Genomic DNA, 19,787 nt, shown 5'->3' with positions numbered 1-19,787 from the left:
CCCTCCGTAGCCCCATTTCCAACTCCGCCCACACTGGGACAGGGTTACTGCTACCACCTGCTCCTTGCCAGTAGTCTGGTTCTCTCTGCCCTTCTCAGCTGCCATGGTCAGTCCAGGCAAGTGTGGCCCCGTGAGGCAAGCTACCTCCAGGCAGCTCTCAAGGCAGGCGCAGGAAGCCCCTCTAGCTACGTTGCATTGGTGTCAGTATCACAAATATTGATGCCTGTCGAACCAGTCAGTATTAACAGCATGCAGAGAAATGTGTTGTCCGTTTGCAGAAGGACACCCATTGTCTGCAGTAGAATCTGCATTTCTTTAGGTGGTTTGGCCACTGGTGTTGATAGCCCTTAGCTTTCTTTTTTTCTGTGACTTATTTTTTGACAAGGTGTCATTTATACCCTATTTTTCTTTTGAAATTCTGATAAATGTGAATGTATGTGGCGGTGTTATTGTGCTGGAAAAGAGTCAGGATGTTAATTTATTAAGATTTTGTTGTTGCCTGTCTCACATCCTCGTTACCAGTAGCTGTGGTGCCCTGACCTCATTCTGGACTCTATCTGGACGTCACCCACTGTGGCCAGCCCCCGCCCGCATCCCTGTGTTGGCCAGCTCTGTTCTTCTTTATGTTGCTCACCAATTTCCCAAGGTCATTATTACTGGCCCTGTCTGCCCCACTAGAATATAAGCTCCGTGAGGGCAGGAGTTTTGCTCTCCAACTCTCCATCCGTTATGTGAACTGGTCAAAGTAGGTGCTGAAAACACTCAGCATTTTTTGAATAAATGAAAGAATGATGAATGAATGAGAAGATTTTCTTTCTGAATTTTGTAACTTTTTTAAAAGATTTTATTTATATTTTGAGAGAAGGGAAGGAGAGAAAAGAAACATTGACGTGCGAGAGACACGTTAATTGGTTGCCTTTTGTGTGCCCCAACTGGGGACGTGGCCCGCAACCCCGGCGTGTACCCTGACCAGGAATCAATCCGGTCACCTTTCAGTTCACAGGTGGAACTCAGTCCACTGGGCCACACCAGCCAGGGCTGAATTTTGTCCAATAAATAGCTTTTTCTTCTCTTACCATAGTGATGTCTGCTAGACAGTGAAACAAAAATGATAAGCCAGTACTTCCTAGTAAGATTCGCATCTCTCTTACTTATGAACAACTAGTTTGTTAAGTGAAATGAATCACTTCTCTCCTGGCATAAAATAGGGAGAGAGAGGACAGAATGTTGCTTTGTCACACCTTGACATTCTCTCGCTGTTCTATTAGCTTCTCAAACTACTTTAGTTTTTCTCATAAATAGTGAATTATTTTAGTGTTTCCAGTAAAAAGGAGATATCTGTGCTTACAGTTCATCCGTCATATACCTTTGGAAATGGTTTCTATGTGCCGCTCGGGTACAGAGAATGTGAGGGCCAGAGGGACGGGTCTTGGGTACCACGATTAGTAAGCGTTTGTTGAACGCGCTGCGTGTGCAACACAGGCCTGGCCAGGCCGGGTGGGAGGCTGGCGATCCATGTTTCCCGGCCTCTCTGACAGTCCGCGGTCTGCTGGGCTTAGTGGGATTGCGTTGCCTGTCTCATCTTTACTAACTGTTGAGCTTTCATTCTGTTCTGTTCTCTTTTGTTCTGGCAGAGAGCAGAGTGATAAGAAAGACTGAGAACTCATTAAAAAAATTAAGCCAGGCTTTTTTTTTTTTTTTTTTTTGCGCTTTTACAAACATGGTGAAAAGGGAAAATAGACTTCTTCATTGTGCTTCACACCAAGGCTTCCACAAAGAGTAAAACATAAACTATCATAGATGCATTTTTATGAGTCTGTCTTTTGCATAAAGCTTCTTTTATTGGCTCTTATTGCTGTCAAACAGCTTTTATTTGTTTTTCCCTGTTAGATTATAGATGAAATCTTGAAGATTAATGAAGACACCAGAGTACACGGCCTTGCTCTTCAGATCTCAGAGAACTTGTTTAGCAACAAAGTCCTCAATGCCCTGAAGCCAGAAAAAGATGTGGATGGGTAAGAAAATATAAGAGAAAACAACTCAATGTTTGTTAAATGTGATTTTAAAAAAGATATTACTTATTTATTTTTAGAGAGAAGGGAAGGAAAGGAGAAGGAGAGGGAAACATCAGTGTGTGGTCGCCTCTGCTGTGCGCCCCCTGCTGGGGACCCAATCTAAAACCCAGGCATGTGCCCCGACTGGGAATTGAACCAGCGACCCTTTGGTTCACAGGCCAGCCGTCAGTCCACCGAGCCACACCAGCCAGGGCTTTACTGCAATTTTTTTATTCCACTGTTTCATCTTTGTCAGTAATTAAGAGAGAAAAGAAATCATCTTGATGTTTAATATCATTTAAAAATTTAATGTCATTTAACTATTTGGGGAGTTTGGGGGCTTCCTAAACTTTGTCTAAGAAAACTATTCCGTATTTTAGAAAACACACTTGCCCTTTGGTGGTGCAGAGTCAGAACACTCACGGTCACCCCGCCTCCCAGGGACCACGGCAGAGTGTCCTGACGGGCAGCTACTCCTGGAAGCGAATGGCTTTTATTTCTCCCACATTAATTTATGTTCTTTTTTTTTCTCTTTTAATTGTTCAATATTTTTTCTTTTTTTAAAGTTGTTGTTCAAGTTAGTTTATTTTCAATTAATTAATATATCTGACCAGACATCACTGCAGAGTAATCCGTGTAAATGTTGGGCTCGTGAGCTTTGGCTGGCGTTAACTTGGGTTGCCTTGTTTTGGTTTCAGGGTGACAGATGTGAATCTGGGGAGGCTGGTGCGTGGGGACGCCCATGAATGTTTCGTGTCACCTGTGGCCAGGGCTGTCATTGAACTTCTTGAAAAGTCAGGTATGGAGCTTCCTCAGAAGTGCTGCTGTTTGCTGTGTATTGGTATTCACATTATTTTTTATTAAGGATTTTTTTCTAGAATGTCAAGATTCTTATTGAGATATGGGAGTGTGATAATTCAGTGTCAGCTTTATTTAAGTCATCTTTTGAGAGATAGGAATGACGACAGAAGATTTTTCTAATAAGATTAACTGTATTGCAGTTTTAAAGAGAAGTCAGTAAAGATAATCTTTTTAAACAAATTCTCCTGAAAACAGTCAAAATAACCACAATGAAAAATATGTCTTGTTTTAACTTCTCAAATCTGTCAATATGTATACCTATGTAAGACTTATATTTAAGACTTAAATGAGGAAGCTGTTAGATATAGTTTCAGGTATAAAGACCTAGGTTGAGATTTAGCAGTGAGCAATATCTCTGAATAATCTGTATTTTAATTTTTATCATTTTCCTTTTGATCTTGCACTTTTATGTCAGTGACATGAACATGAATAAATTCTTTTTTGTTATTAAAGTTAATAAATAAATTATTGCTAGTGTTTCATATTTTTAAGAACTGAGTACATAAAAATTCAACTAATTAAATTTTTCTCTAGTACAGCTCAAGTAAAAAAAAAAAGAAAGAAAGAAAAAAAGAGGCAAATGCCCCTCCTCTCCTGAACAAGCAACAATCACACAAAAATTCCAAAATATATACCAAAGTTCAATTAGAAGGTTAACTTTCAAGACATATCCTAGCACGTTAGCCATTAAGCTCAAATCTGAGATAGTTCATAGAGACAGTATTTTTTCATCCTTTGGATTATTGGGATAATGATTCTTAGCCACTTGCCCCAACATTTGCAAAGAAAGAGTAAGTTATGGCTTAGTCATTGTAGGTTGGTGCTCACAGGGCCAAGGTCATTTTTTCTCCCGTGAAAGCTGTACAGTGGGAAGGCTCCGACATTTGGATTGTGATACTGATTTTCATTTGGTGGGCAGGTGTCAACCTAGATGGAAAGAAGATCTTGGTGGTAGGAGCCCACGGGTCCTTGGAAGCCACCCTGCAATGCCTGTTCCAGAGGAAAGGGTCCATGACGATGAGCTCCCAGTGGAAAGCCCCTCAGCTTCAAAGCAAGGTGAGCATCATGCCTGTTAGAAACACAACCTCAAACGCCTGTATGAGAAGAGGGGAAGGGCCACAAGTACAGAAGCTAAGTATTCGATGCAAGAAGTTGGGGAAGAAGCAGAAAACTCTCAAATGATAGAAATGATCAACAGCATAGGTGAATGAAATAAAAAAACAAATATATATGATAGATTTTCAACAAAACCAAAAGTGGATTCTTGGAAAAGTCTAGCAAAATAGACACACCATTAGCCAAAATAATCAAGACAGAATGAGAGAAAAGCAATGTTAAGAATGAACAGGGGATTAACATCAGAAAATCTATTGCTGTAATTCACCACGTCATCAGATGGAAAACTATATTCTCACCGTGATAGGTGAAGAAAAGTTGTCTGATAATCTAGTACCTTTTTTTTTTCTAGAAAAACCTGTTAGACTAGGAATTAAAGGAATTCCTTAATTTGATAAAAACATCTGTAAAAAGTTAGAGCAAATGTCTCATTTAATTGTGAAAAATCATTTTAATGTTTAATATCATTAAACAATATCATTAGAAACATTTCTTTTAAAATTGGGAAAGACAAAGGGTACCTTTATCAGCACTCCTAATCGGCACTGTGTAGGAATTCCTAAACAAGCTGTAATGTAAAGAAAGAAAGAAAACTCATAATAATTGGAAAGGAATACACCCAACCGTCTTTAATCCTAGATGATATGTTTATATTAAAGCCCAAAGAGTCTTTTAAGAACTATGAGAATTAATAAGAATTCAGCCAGGTTCTTGGATATAAAATGAACTTGCAAAAAAAACCAACTGCATTTCTAAATAATACACCCACAGTTAAAACATTAAATTAAAAAAATAGTTTCTAATACCACTGAGAATATAAGGTAAGTGGAAATAAATTTAACAAAAGTTATTTCTGACATTTTGAAAAAAAATTGTATAATTTTGACGAAGCTCATTAGGAAGACCCAAATAAATCCATGGCTAAGAAGACTCGATACCTTCACGATACTAATTCTCCCCAAATTAATCTATAAATTTGAATAAAAAATCCCAACATAATACTGTTTTGTAGAATTTGACAAGTACTGATTCTAAAATTTATATGGAACCCCACTGACAAAAACAAGACGATTTTGAAAGAAAACTAGGGCTGTGAATATCGACATGGAAGGACTTCGTAAAACAGCATTTAATGGAAAAAAGCAAGAAGGATATGTTTAATTTTATGAATGCCACTTATATAAGATCTAAAGGCAATACTGTCTAATACATAGTTTTAGGGCTACATGTGTATGAAAAGTAAAAAAGCATAAAAAAGTGAATAGGAAGTATGAACAAAAGTCAGGAAACCATTTACAGACGTGGGTGTAGATGGAAAGGAAACTTGGGGCCCTTCTATTGCATTGGTCACGTCCATTTTCTTAAACTGGGCGATGGATGAGTGTCCAGGTGTGCCATTATTTTTTTACAGTTTCACATCTCGCAGTTTTTAATTACAAAACATTCCAATGTGTTTCATAAATACCAAGCAAAGAGCACATTAAGTACAATAAATCAGTGCAGAACAGAATCTGAAATGCATTCTGCTGGGTGAGAATGAAAACACACAAGTCGCAGTCCTGCCCTGGGAGGCTAGCGTCTCCTCCGAGAGACAACACCCCCCCCCCCCCCCCCCCCCACCCCCCCACCCCCTCCCCCCTCAGCTGGGGCCCGAGTTTGGTCTTGGAATTAAACCCAAACCAATGTGTTATTTTTTTCCTTAGTAGTCACCACATGGTGGCAGCCTAGTCCAGAAAATTCAAGGGCAACGCTTTGTAATTTGGAGCCCAGATTTCTTGATTTGGAAGCATAGTGGAAGAGGAAAATAAACCTTGCCCTGAACTGAACAGCTGCGGTGAAAGGGAGAAAAATGCCTTCACTGGCGATTTGAATGTTTTCACAGCTGTGGCAGATACTTTTGCTGGTTGTATCTGTATTTTTGAAAAACAAAGACATCTTTTAAAGGACTTTTTTATTACGGAAATAAATCACCTGACTTCTCTGGGATAAATCTCATTGTAACTCTGAGAACAATTAAGTAGCTTCACTCCCTAGAGAATCTGGACGTTGGGGAACATTTCTGTTTTCATAAATCTGAGAAGATTCTCTCCAAGAGCTCATGTTGCACACACGTTTTGTTTGCTGAGCCTTTGGTATTTATAACAGCACCGCCATGAATCTTAGAGCCTTTCAACTCTCACTCTTTTTATTGCTTCATCTTTGTCGTGAAAAATATGGTGAGAAAGGTTCAGGGCTCCCCATACTTGTCTTTGAAGTGCATTCGGAGTCTGGTGTTTGGCCCCTATACCTGGCCTACTTCCTGGTGACGGGCTCCCATCCTTGACTGCGAGGTCAAACCTGTACCTTCCCATATTTCATACTAGTACTTAGCACGTCACCGGCCACTTACCTTCCTGCCAATGTGTCTGCATACTTGTGCCTGACCTTTGACTTTTCCCTATTTGTGTACATTGATAGGACTTGTCTCAGAGGGTTAGTATGCTCTCTGCAGACCACAGTCCAAGGGTGGCAGCTGGCGAGGTAACAAAGGGCACCCAGGCACAGGGAAGTGTCCTGGGACACCAGGTGGTTCCGGGCTGTGTCCACTCCTGCCACATCCTTGGAAAAGCATCACTGTGAAAAACATCAAATGGATAAAATTTGACAGATTTGGGTTTCTGTCTTCTAACTTCATCAACAATGCATTTAAGTGCATTTTAAGATTCTTGTCCATTTAGCTCCTCAGTCTTAGCGGTGATGTGTTGGGGAAAGAAAAGGACAAGCAAAGGCTTGTAGCTATTAGGTTGAAGGAAGTTATCTTTGAAAAGTATTTCTTAACATGCTTATTTATATTTGACATGAGACAAGAATCCCTGTTGGCCATCTAGTCGGGGGGCTCCAAAGCCAAGGACATGAGGCGTCTCTGGGTTGGGGTGACCGTGTAGCGCTAGAGTCCTATCTACCACCTTCTAAACTCCATGCAGCCTTTCAGGTTGGGGATGACCTTGACGTAATCGCAGCCTGTTCAGCCAGGAAGAGCTGCCTTCGAGGGTGCGGGTCAGGCCCAAGTGTCCTCAGAAAGCACTAGATAGGGCATAGGCTTCAGGGACAAGCAGCTCTGGGTTCAAGCCTTGGCTGATGCTTACCTTCTGTGACCTTGTCTCCTCGTGTGTAGAATGAGGATCATGACACTCCCTACCTCCTAGGGCTGCTGCAAGAGTTCAATAACATGCATGTTTGCTCAGCACAGTCCTTGGCACCTGTGAATATGCACAGTAACAGAGGTAACCACTTGGCTGTTGTTAATGGTGAGTCGGGAAAGACCCTGGCAGGGTTCGCCATCCAGATTTGTAATTGATCACAATATAGGAAGGCAGGTGGGTCGGTCAGGTTGCAAGGAGGTAAACCCCCGTGGCGTCCAGGATCCCTCATTGGAAGCCTGCTATACATGCTTCCACTTCATGGCCGGGGTTGCAGGGAAGTGGCGAGTCGCTCTGTCTGTGGGTTTCCAACAGTATGTGGAAGCCACAGGACCTAAACCAAAGCAAAATCAGCAGACAGTGTCAGAGAAAGAGTGGGTGCCCAGCTTCAGCCAGGCCCCTCCCGCTCTGGTCCTCGCCTTTAATTAACATACCACCGTGCCCTTTGCTCCCCATCTGCTCCCCAATGTCTGCCTTCCCATGATTCCCTTGTTATGTGGAAGTTGCTTTATTTCATATTATGTCTGCTGGGGGTTTCTGGTTTACCAATTACTTCCTCCCAGTCCTACAATTTTGAGGAACAATATTGACTCAGTTAAATAGAAATGGATCCTTTGTCTATGAGCCTGCCTAAATCTAAGGATATTCTTTGGATACCAATTATGCATTAAATCTCTGTGGAGCCTGAGTGTGAGGAATTGAGATTTGCCTTTTTAGAGTGTTACAGAAAACAGTAAGATTTCTTTATTTGGTAGCTTTAGAGCTTATGCCCAATGAGTGTGTCATTGACAATTAAGCATCAATTTCCTGCTCTGTGTCTGAGTTTCGAGAGATGCGTTATGCATTTATGTGTGGGGGCGGGGAGAATGTCTGGGCATGTGTCCAAATGCGCCCCAGGCTGTGGAGCATCAGATGTCAGCAAGCAGAGCACCAGGCGTGATGCCTTTACAGAGGGCTGAGAAATAACCTACTTCCTCCGGCCCTGCACTCAGCTTCCCAGGCTTCTAGAGCAGAGTGATGTCTCTGTGGGGATGGGACAGAGCCATTGTCCAGTGAGAATTGTCCTAGGTTTAGAGGTAACTCCTTCCTCACCCTAATGAGTTGTTCTCCCTGGTGCCAAAAGCAATCTGAAATGAGAATGTTCCGCATTTCGCCCCTAGGGGGCAGAGTGGTACCCTCTCTAGGGAAGAGGGTGCCGGCACCGGGTGAGCGGTGGTGCCTGCTTGCTCTCCGGCATCCGTATTAGACGCAGCTGCACGGTGGTGGCCGCAGCCTCCAGCTCTGACCGGTCCCGTCAATCCCTGCTGCGTGTATGAGAAATAACCTAGAAATAAAAGAACTGCTTTATTTCTCTTTTCTCAGAGGATCTCATTTCTCCTTCTGAGCACAGAGACCCTCAAAACTAGAACAGAAAAAAGAAAAAATACAGGTCTTTTACATTTGAAGAATCAGTGCGTCTTTTTTTTTTTTTTTTTTTTTTTTTGGCAAAGCTAAATTATCACAAAGTCATTCCCAGTTTAAATGCAGAGCATAGCATGGTTTATAAAAAGCTTTTTAAAGTGATCTGGAAAATTTTAAACATATCCGTATTATACATATGAAATCTTGGAAAAAGAATAATCACTTTTCCAAGATTGGTGGGGGGAACCCTACCTTTTAAACTGGACTAGTGAGTTACATGATAATTCTTTTTTTTTTAATTTATAATTTTTAATGCATTTGACTTTTAAATCTTGTAGGAAAAAAAAAAGGCGTGGTTATAGACCAAAAATACTGTTTTTTCCAGAGATCTTTGTTTCTTCCTACAGCTGGGAGTTACTGTCTGGTGTCCTGCCCTTTCAACCGGACGGAATTCTTTCCACATTGCTAGTAGGGCAGATCTAGTGGTGACGCACCCCCTCAGCTCTTGTTTAAACCCTCCTTGTGATCTTCATTTCTATGTTTCCACTCCTGATCTAGCTGTCCTTTTAGTTTGCTTTTGTTTTAGGTGTGGTTGTTAATAACTGTGAGTTTGTTGTCCATTCACTGTTCATGTTTCTTTAACTTCTTTTTCTTCGATAAGTCCCTTTAACATTTCATATAATAAGGGCTTGGTGATGATGAACTCCTTGAATTTGACTGTATCTGAGAAGCACTTTATCTGTCCTTCCATTCTAAATGAAAGTTTTGCTGGATAGAGCAATCTTGGTTGTAGGTCTTTGGATTTCATGACTTGGAATACCTCTTTCCAGCCCCTTCTTGCCTGTAAAGTCTCTTTTGAGAAATCCGCTGACAGTCTGATGGGGACTCCTTTGTAGGTGACTGTCCCCTTAGCTCTTGCTGCTTGTAGGATTCTCTCCTTCATTTTAATTTTGGCTAATGTAATTATGATGTGCCTTGGTGTGTTCCTTCTTGGGTCCAACTTCTTTGGGACTCTCTGAGCTTCCTGGATTTCCTGGAAGTCTATTTCCTTTGCCAGATTGGGGAAATTCTCCTTTATTATTTGTTGAAATAAGTTTTCCACTGGTGGCTGTGCCTTTCCCCCTTCTGGTACCCCTATAATTTGGATGTTGGAGCGTTTAAAGATGTCCTGGAGGTTCCTAAGACTCTCCTCATTTCTTTGAATTCTTGCTTCTTGACTCTTTTCTGTTTGGCCATTATTTGCTTTCTTCTGGTCCACTCCATTGATTTGAGTCCCAGTTTCCTTTTCATCGCTGTTGGTGTCCTGTGCGATTCCATTCATTTCAGTTAGTTTCGCCTTCATATATTTGTCTAATTTGTGGCTATAATCAACCAGTTCTGTGGGGATCCTGATCACCAGTGTTTTAAACTGTGCGTCTGAGAGTTTTGCTATTTCTTCATCGCTTAGATCTATGGGCTCTGGGGCTTTGAGCTCTTCTTGCGCCATTTTTGGTCTCTTCGCACCCTTTAAGTGTGAGGAGCGGCGCCTTGGACTCCCAGGTCGCTGGGTTGTGACGCTGTATGTGGGGGTGTGGTCAGAGCGGGGAAATGGCGGCCCCCTCTGCTGTTTCTTACAGCTGGGTGAGGATCAGCGCCTTAGGTGGTTCCCCCTGGGCCGGGCCACTCAGAGTCGCTGGGTTATGATGCTGTATGTGGAGGTGGGGTCAGAGCAGGGAAATGGCGGCGCCCTCCACTGCCGCTTGCCTCGGGGACCCGCCCGGCCCCGGTCCAACCGCCCACTCCCTCGCCTGTCCGCCCGCGCACCAATGCGCGACCACAGTCAACACGCAGCACCGCTCCCCCGCTGTCTCCCCCGCGGTCGCTCGCCTGGTGGCTCGCTCGGTCGCTCACTAGGTCCAACCCTGGGCCTGGATTCCGCGCGTCTGGATTCCGGTCCTGAGTCCGTCTGACCGAGGTTTCCTGTGCAACCCTGCTTCACCAGCCTCTGGTTTCGCCCCTTACCGGTCAGACTGAAGAATTTGTTGTTAGCGGACTTCCGAAAAGTTCAATTTTCTGTGTTCTGGCTGTGTTTTCTGTTGCTAATATTTAGTTGTCTCTAAACTTGGTTGTGTGAGAAAGCACGGCACATCCACCTATGCCTCCATCTTGGCGGAAGTCTGTGCTAACAGTAACCCCAGAGACACCCTTTTAAAAGACGGAAGCTGAACTAAACTGAGTGCCATTCCCTCTCGGAGACCTGGGCTTGTCACCACCCCTGTAGGCTCTCTCCTTAGAGGGAAAGTGTCCCCTTACTGAGGGCAGGGCAGGGGCACCGTCGTCAGAGGTGCAGACATGCAGGATGGCTTATTGTTTGGGGGCGGGGGGGAAGAGCCCCTGACCCTGGGACCCCCACAGATCTCATGCCAAGTCAATGCCAAGGTCCCTCAGGGATGTGTGATCAGGTGACTGAATGATGGAGGCCCTGTGCCTCCTTTGACAGATTCCTGGGTATTCGAGGGCTACAGGTGCCTTTGGGTGTGGGCTTTCCTTCTTGTTGCTGTTGCAGCTGCCTGGTCAGGGCCTGACTTATTAACACCACCACAGGCGGAGAATAGAGCCTTTAAAAAGCCCCCAAATCAGGCCAGTTATATTTAGCAAGGTTGAGAAAAGGATTTGTGAGAGAATCTATTAAAACAAATGGATGTCTGATCAAGAGTGGGCCATGTAAAGTCCCAGGCCTGGTGGTCTTAGATGGTTTAAGGTGGACATTGCACAGAAGGACAAGAGCTTCAGGCTGTGTCCTCAGAGGACAGGCCAATTACATCACCCCCAGTCCCCTACATAGCATCCCCCGTCCCCCTGTCTCTCCCACCAGCAGAGCCTGGCCTCACTTTCCACCCTCTCTCCAGTGTTCCTGCTTTTTAAGGGTATAGAGTTAGAAAACTGGAGTCGGAAGGTCTTTTTTAAAAAATGTACTTTATTGATTATGTCATTACAGTTGTCCCATTTCCCCCCCTTCATTCCCCTCCACCCTGCACACCCGTCCCCCATCATTCCTCCCCCCTTTAGTTTATGTCCATGTGTCACAGGTTCTTTAGATTCTATATTTTCCCATACTATTCTTGCCCCCCCATCTATTTTCTATCTACTGTCTATGCTACTTATTCTCTGTGCCTTCTCCCCCCTTCTCCTCCTCCCACTCCCCTGTTGCTAACCCTCCATATGATCTCCTATTTCTATGGTTCCACTCCTGATCTAGCAGTCCTTTTAGTGTGCCTTTGTTTTAGGTGTGGTTGTTTTTTTTAAATATATTTTATTGATTATGCCATTACAGTTCTTCTATTCCCCCCCTTTATTCCCCTCCACCCTGCACATGCCCTCCTCCACCCCCCCCTCTTTAGTTTATGGCCACATGTCTCAAGTTCTTTAGATTCTATATTTCCCCTACTATTCTTGCCCTCCCCCCTATCTATTTTCTATCTACCATCTATGCTACTTATTTTCTGTACCTTCTCCCCCCTTTCTCCTCCCACCCCCCTGTTGCTAACCTTCCATGTGATCTCCATTTCTGTGGCTCCACTCCTGATCTAGCTGTCCATTTAGTTTGCTTTTGTTTTAGGTGTGGTTCTTAATAACTGTGAATTTGCTGTCCTTTCAGTGTTCGTATTTTTTATCTTCTTTTTCTTAGGTAAGTCCCTTTAACATTTCATATAATAAGGGCTTGGTGATGATGAAATCTTTGAGTTTGATCTTATCTGAGAAGCACTTTATCTGTCCTTCCATTCTAAATGAAAGCTTTGCTGGATAGAGCAATCTTGGTTGTAGGTCTTTAGATTTCATGACTTGGAATACCTCTTTCCAGCCCCTTCTTGCCTATAAGGTCTCTTTTGAGAAATCTGCTGACAGTCTGATGGGAACTCCTTTGTAGGTGACTGTCCTCTTATCTCTTGCTGCTTTTAGAATTCTCTCCTTCATTTTAATCTTGGCTAATGTAATGATGATGTGCATTGGTGTGTTCCTTCTTGGGTCCAACTTCTTTGGGACTCTCTGAGCTTCCTGGATTTCCTGGAAGTCTATTTCCTTTGCCAGATTGGGGAAGTTCTCCTTTATTATTTGTTCAAATAAGTTTTCCACTGGTGGCTGTTCCTCTTCCCCTTCTGGTACCCCTATAATTTGGATGTTGGAACGTTTAAAGATGTCCTGAAGGTTCCTAAGCCTCTCCTCATTTTTTTGAATTCTTGTTTCTTCATCCTTTTCTGATTGGATGTTTCTTTCTTCCTTCTGATCTACTCCTTTGATTTGAGTCCCAGTTTCCTTTCCATTACTATTTGTTTCCTGTGCATTTCCCTTCATTTCAATTAATTTAGCCTTCATATGTTCCTCTAATTTGTGGCTAAAATCAACCAGTTCTGTGAGCAGATCCTGATCACCAGGGTTTTGAACTGTGCATCTGATAGGTTGGCTATCTCTTGGTCGCTTAGAAGTATTGGCTTAGAAGGGGCTTTGAGCTGTTCTTCTGCTTGAGCCATAATGTTTTGGTCTGTTCACTCCTGTTATGTATGAGGGGCGGAGCCTTAGGTGTTCACCAGGGTGGGTGAACCCAGTCGCTGGGTTGTGACACTGTATGTGGGGGCAGGGCCAGAGAGGGGCAATGGCGTTTGTTCTGCTCTCTCAGATTTCGGTCCCCTCTGCTGCTTCCCGCAAGCAAACTGGGCCCTTCTGGTGCTGGTTCCCAGGTATGTGGGCTTGTGCACCCTCCAGGACCCTGTGAGTCTCTCCAATGAACTCTCTGTGAGCCTGAGAGCTTCTCCCAGCACCACAACCCCAAAAGTTTTTCCAGTTGGTGCTTTTGGGCTTTATTTCCCAGTGCTGGGGCCCTGGTTTGCGAAGTCTGTGTCACTGCTTGCTCCTCTGCCTGGTTTATCGGTCTGGCTGGATGGTTTGTTGTTGTCGGACTTCTATACAGTTCAATTTTCTATCTTTTAGTTGTGTTTCTGTTACTAAAACTTTGTTGTCTTTAAACTTGGGTGTGCAAGGAGGCACAGTGTTTCCACCTACGCTTCCATCTTGGCCAGAAGTCTGTAGTCAGAAGATCTTAAATGTAACCTGTAACAACAGGGCACCTTACATTTGTGTAAAAGATTTCGTTTTCAAGGACTCTTCATGTATTGTCATGTTAATATTTGAAAACCAGATGTTAGGCAGGCAGCCTTGACCCTGGTCATTGATGAGAAGGAGCAGAGCCCGGACTGGAACCCAGACCCTGTATCTCCGCCCAGAGTGCTCTTCCCACTGCACCTCAGTCCTTTCTGTCACCTAGAGTGTCCTCACTTTTCTGCGGGGACAACCACGGCCCCGAGAGTTCCTCAAAGGCAGTAAGTAGGATGCAGAACTCTCCATGTGCTGTTCAAGGTTCAGAACTGCAGGGTGTGAATGTGCCGGGTATCACCAAGCTCATCTCCCAGAACCACTGCAATTCGTGTTCACTCAAACTCGCCATAGACGTAAAAGCACATGGTTAGCAGAATAAAGATAAACCTCGGGGGCTGTCCTGCCTCTGTGACAAGCGTCTTGCTTAGCGCTACTCTGGGAACGGTCACAAGGGCGTCCCCTCATTTTCATGCTGCGTGGGTCTGAGTCTTTGTCACGTTAGATTCCCTGTCAACATGCACACGCACAGTCTTTCTATGTCTCTCTCAGCCCTGCTTTTTAATTTTATTTATTTCCTAGGGTGTGAGGAAAGGAATTATTTTTGACAAATCATTCAAAGTATACCCATCACTAGATTTGAGGTTGCATTTTCCTCAAATCTTGGTGTTTGTGAGTATCAGGGTCACTTGAAGGGGAATTAAGTACCTTTTCTATCATTTCGGGCACAACTGAATATCTTTGATATTCTGCTCTCATACACTGCACAGTACATACATTGAATGATGGCATAAGAGGTGAACTTAGGGACCTTTAGAGAAAGGTCATTTATTAGCCCGGGGGGGGGGGGGGGAACGTGGGTAAGATCAGAGCTGTAGTCAGAGTCCCTTACTGTTCACTTGGCTTGTGGTCCTTCTGATTTATGAAATAGCCATAAGGGAGTTCTTAATTTTAAAGGCCAATAATCTGTTCCACTGATCACCGAGCAGGGTGGAAAAAAGAAACATACCCAATTCCTGAAAGGAAAATTCTCCCCAGATGAGATCACTTGGTGTGCATGGACTGGGGGAATGTCCTTTCGCTGAAATCGTTCTTCCCCTATCTTGCCAAAATATTACAACATCTGAATGCAAATTGCTTGACATTCTTTCTTTGGGGTACTTACACAGCTGTTGAGTCATTTCTGTTTGATCGTGTGCTTAATATTTCAGGAAAATGTGGATATTGATCCATCGGCACAAAGCAATAATCCTGTGTTCCGTTAACGTGGATAAAAAATTAGACATTCTAAGTTAGAACAGTGTGTGTATGAACAGGAACTCTGCTCATGAAGACTCTGCCCGAGGGGAATCTCCATATGCGGGGACCACTGCACCCCAGTGGCAGGCATTGACGGTGTGGCTGAGATGCCCATGTCTGTGCTAAAGCCGCTGGTGGATTCCTAATTGCCAAAAGTGGGGTTTATTTTATTTTATTTTTGCTTTTAGCTTGCTTGGCCATTGCGCACCATCCCAACTGGTCAGCCACACACACACACACACCTCTCCCCCCGGTCCACACCCGCATCCCATCACCCGTTCCTCTTCACTTCCCATGGAAGAGGCGCTCTTCCCAGGGGTGTACTTGAACCCCTTTCCTTCCCACCTTCCCTGCTTCCCTCAGAGCTCTTACCCAAGCTGCTGTGTGTTGACGGATCCCAGCCTGTGGTCCCCCCTCCTTGCTGACCGTCCTTAGCTCCAGGCCCAGCAGCCTCCTCTTTGGAGTCTCAGTATTGGGCTTGCCCTCTCTCCTGTCTGCAGGTCAGCTTCCAGGGTCGGCTTCTGAGAACACGCCTGTGGTGTGAGGGCAACCAACGACAGCAGCCCCGTCTGACAGCTACTTGTCCACACATTTGGAGATTTGGCACTGACTGAAAGAAAGTGACATTTCATTTAACAAAAGAAGAACAGCACCTAACTAACTCCTTTTAGGACTTTGCCATGAGATAGTCAGGGAACCTCCATGCCACGTGAGATTTCAGGGACACCCTGTTACTGCAAAGCAGTGAGTCTTCTGTGGACCCTAATCTGGTCTTTAAAGCCTCGAACTGGGCTCACACGCACCATGTGAGGAGCCACCTCCCTTCCTCGGGAGGCCCTCCCTGTACTTTCTGCGTGTGACAGCCACCTGGCAACACACAGGGACTGATCGGTAATGCCTGTGTGGACCAGATGTTAAATACCACTGAGTGGATGAGAGAAATAGAAACTAAGTGTTTCAGCATTGCTTTCCTATCCCAGAGGTTTGCCCTTTGCGCCTCCACCTGGAAGCGGCCAGGATTTAAAAATAAAGTCCATAGGCAGGGACTTTGTTTTTAAGTCCTGGTGGCCTCAGTGTAAGAGTTGGCAGGTGGATGAGTGTATTCACTAAAGAAACCTGGATCTCTCTTCTTCCCTTGAGCGATTGTAATTTTAGAATCCCATCTTTGCTGGAGAAAGAACCTGTTGTTGATTTTTTAAAGTACTGTTCTTCATTTTGAACTGTATTTTCTGAACTGCGCTGATAACTTTTGAAGGGTATAGAAATGGGCTTTATAGTCCCAGGTAATATAAACCATCGTTCTTCAAAAATATCTCTCAACCTTTTTTTTAACCCACCCCAGGTTTTGGTCTACAGTATATTCATTTCTCATGCTTGCAACTCTCCAAGGTACCCTTCTGAAACACGTCGATAGCAGAAGGTTAATTCTGTCTTCTAGCCGAGGAGGGAGGGGCTGCACTTTCTATGGTTTAAATTGTAAAATGCATTGTGTTTGCTAACTACAGAATTAGGATGTTCCTTATAACTTTGCAAATCGCATCTTTCCTCCCTCTTCATGTTTCAACACTTACGCCCCCCTCCCCCTTGAAAATCAGTGAGCCAGAGAAAAACATTTTTCATGTTATCTAAACTCTCCGGTCCTTCCATATGCTCCCATATGCTCTGCGTTAAATGTCTGCATAGCTGCGTCTTGCTATTGTTTTAACATTTGGTCTTCTGCCTGGGGAGTGGGCGGTTCTCTTTAAGCTGCTTCTACTCAATTCTCGGCAGAGCAAACAATATTTTGTTATGAGGTAAAGTTTCAGGCCAGGCTCTGGCCAGGGTCTTTCCCAGTTGGGAGGAGGAAAGCAGAAACTGCCAGTGAGACAATAATTCTCCTTGAATTTTAGCTCATTAAAATCATCTCTGGTCCTCCGTGGGTTATTTATTGATTTAAGCATCGAGCACTTTTCCCTTCCAGGAAGAATTAGCAGCTACGATGTGATCATTGCTAAGGGAGGGGACTTTGGTCCTTTCTCTGCCGGCTCGACTGTCCCCGGGCTGCTTGTTAGCACAGCCCCCTTCAGAGCTGTGGTCTGAGGTCTGGAGCTGGGGGGCCGGAGGAGATGGCCGAGATTTATAGGTAATGAAAAGAACAGGTTGTAGCAGAGGCACCACGTGTAGGAAGCCAAGTGTTCTCAGGGGACTTGTGTGAACCTGGGATCCTTGGCTTTTTCCAAAATGAGCATTTCAGTCTTGTACATATTAACTTTTTATACGTGTTTTAACGTGTTCTGTTTTTGTGCCTGGAAATACAGCAAAATGGCGTTTCTTATCTGCTCCGCGCGGTCAACAGTGTTAAACATTTGTGTTTCTCTTAAGCCTTTCTGTAGCTAAATATTGGCATGGGTGAAGTAAATGAAGAAATGCATTTCCTTCTTCAGATGTGTAAAGTCCTCACACTATTCCCCCTGAAATACAACATCACCCAGAAGTCTGGCTTTTTTCAGACCTGTCTGTAGAGAACATGCGGCATTAATGCACTAGACTGTCGGCGATGGGGGCTTTAAACGTCTTGAGTCGGTGGCCCAGTGTGGTGGCCATATACCACAGCATAAAAAAAGAGTGGTTGCTTTAGTAGGGACTTGTCTGTTTACTGTGGCTCATACGGTAGGTTCCCTGAGACCCCATGGCACGAGTTCATCTTCTTCCTGTGCCTTAATGAAGTACGAGGCAGAAAAGCAGCAGGCTCTGTTTGGCTCGTTAGTGGCACTGAGTGAATGTTAATTCACTTTGTCCTACTTGCATGATCAAACCGATCAAACGTTTCTGAGCTTTATTAAATGGTTACGTGCTCCTCCTCCGTCAGGGAAACTTGGAGCTGCCCTGGATCTTGGCCACTTTCTTCATAAATCAGGCAGGAATGTCATGGGTTGGCTTTCCCTCGCTGCCATCTCTTATCCTAAGGTGCGTAAGAGACTGGCTGATGCCCAGACGGTGTTGCAGACTCTCAGGTGGGGGCGCTGGCTGAGGCTCCCCTGCAGTGTCAGCGATCAGCCTGTCGAAGCTGAGGCCGGAGCGGGATGTGTGGAACACGCCTGTTTCCCGGGGGTTTGGGGGGGACAGTGGCAGGCACTGACATCCGAGGAAAGAGTACCAGAGGAGGGGCCGTTGCTGCTGGAGAGCAAAGGGCAGGTAGCTGCCCTCTCTTCCTCCCTTCTAGAGGATTCCAAGGCTGGGTCCATTAGGGCAAACAGAACATACCATAGACACTTGTTGTAGCTGAGCCTCAGTTTCCTTGTCCATTAAATGGGTATCATGACACCACCCTGGCACATTTGAGACAGGTGCAGGCGTTGCCATTTCCCCCAAGGCTCTCCGAGTCCGGCTTCGCCTCTCCCTCCACCTATGGACCTGGTTCCAGGTCATGGGTTGTTTCCTTGGTACTGGGACAGTTGGTCATTCTTCTGTTGAGCTCCAGCCAGCTGTTTGCCCAGCCTAGCCATGACCTTGTACCAGACACGTTCCTCCAGCGCTGCGCTGTCAGAGCCCCACGGGACAGACGTGATGAATGTGTTTCATAGTAGTGGCTGCATGCTTTCCCTTTTCTCAAAAAAAAAAAAAAAGGGAAAAAGGCAGTTTGACATGAGACTAACCAGATCCTCAAGGAAAATGAGATTCTTTGTCAAGCTCTGAAAATCCTTCCGTAGATCTAGTACAAGTGCCATATGGCTCCAATTGTGAGTGTGCAGGCCGGAGGCCCCCTGCGCTGGCCGGGTCTTCCAGCGGCCTCACCACATCAAGTCCTATCTCCCTCCTGAGTCCCTGTGTGAATCAGGACACCACCCCCCCCATACACACAGTGTGTCTTCCTGCCTCCTTCGGGGGTAGTTTTCTCGGCCCCACCCCTTTCTTCATGCTGCGGTGGGTGGGTAAGACATGTCAAAAGGACAATACCCTGCATAATCCATACGCTGACTGCCCTGAAGAAAATGTCAGTCTCCTTTTCTTTCTCGGATATGATAATCACGTTCCATTCGTACTGATGTGGGCCCCATTAGTAAATCAATAGCACGACTCTGTCCACGTTATCAGTGTGGAACAAAACTCTGGAACTGTGATTAATCTATTATGTTGAAATCATTTGACATAGATCGTTAATCATGTCTTTCTGCTACAGATGAAAACATGTGTGGTGGTTTTCTCTTTCTAGCTCCGTGAGGCTGACGTGGTGGTGTTAGGCTCACCCAGGCCGGAAGAAGTTCCCCTTTCTTGGATACAGCCAGGAACTACTGTTCTCAACTGCTCCCATGACTTGCTATCAGGTAAATATGTTAAAATAGTTGCTGGTCTGCTGACAAAAACAGGTGTGATTGTTACGAGACGTGTTGAGCGTGCATTCCTGAAATGTTGGTCACTGTCTGTATATACATACACAGCGTAGGAAACTGAGGATGTCGATGTGCCCACCTTCTGAGTTACTGATACGGGAACCACTGGTCCGGCAAAGAGAAGTCGGGATGCCAAGTACAGCGGCTACCTCCTCCTCCTCCTCCTCCTCCTCCTCCTCCCCTGCTGCTCTAAAGTAGATAATTTGTACATGCATGAGGTCAACTAAAGATACTGGTTTCCACCATTATTTAAAAAGCTGCAGAATCCTTCCTCCCAGAGACTCTCAGCTAAACTTCAACACAGACGTAACGAGTTGCCGGCAGGAAGAGAAACTGGAGATCGTTGATTTCCTTGATTTCCCCTTGCGGTGCCCTCCCTG

The 19,787-nt window shown here is 44.7% G+C and overlaps 1 protein-coding gene across 1 annotated transcript in view; it reads left to right on the top strand.

Moving 5' to 3' along the window:
* The window catches only part of MTHFD1L (methylenetetrahydrofolate dehydrogenase (NADP+ dependent) 1 like), a 173,935-nt gene that overhangs the window by 11,299 nt on the left and 142,849 nt on the right, over positions 1 to 19,787 (top strand). The window contains exons 5-8 of the mRNA XM_037156849.2: positions 1,891 to 2,015; positions 2,753 to 2,853; positions 3,835 to 3,971; positions 19,230 to 19,341. Coding sequence (XP_037012744.2) covers positions 1,891 to 2,015; positions 2,753 to 2,853; positions 3,835 to 3,971; positions 19,230 to 19,341 — 475 coding nt within the window. The remainder of the gene's footprint in view (positions 1 to 1,890; positions 2,016 to 2,752; positions 2,854 to 3,834; positions 3,972 to 19,229; positions 19,342 to 19,787) is intronic.

The sequence above is a fragment of the Artibeus jamaicensis genome, unplaced genomic scaffold (genome assembly GCF_021234435.1).
Source record: "Artibeus jamaicensis isolate MK-2021 breed Jamaican fruit bat unplaced genomic scaffold, CSHL_Jam_final contig_497, whole genome shotgun sequence".
Classification (NCBI taxonomy): Eukaryota; Metazoa; Chordata; class Mammalia; order Chiroptera; family Phyllostomidae; genus Artibeus; species Artibeus jamaicensis.
This window is presented reverse-complemented; position numbering and strand designations above follow the sequence as displayed.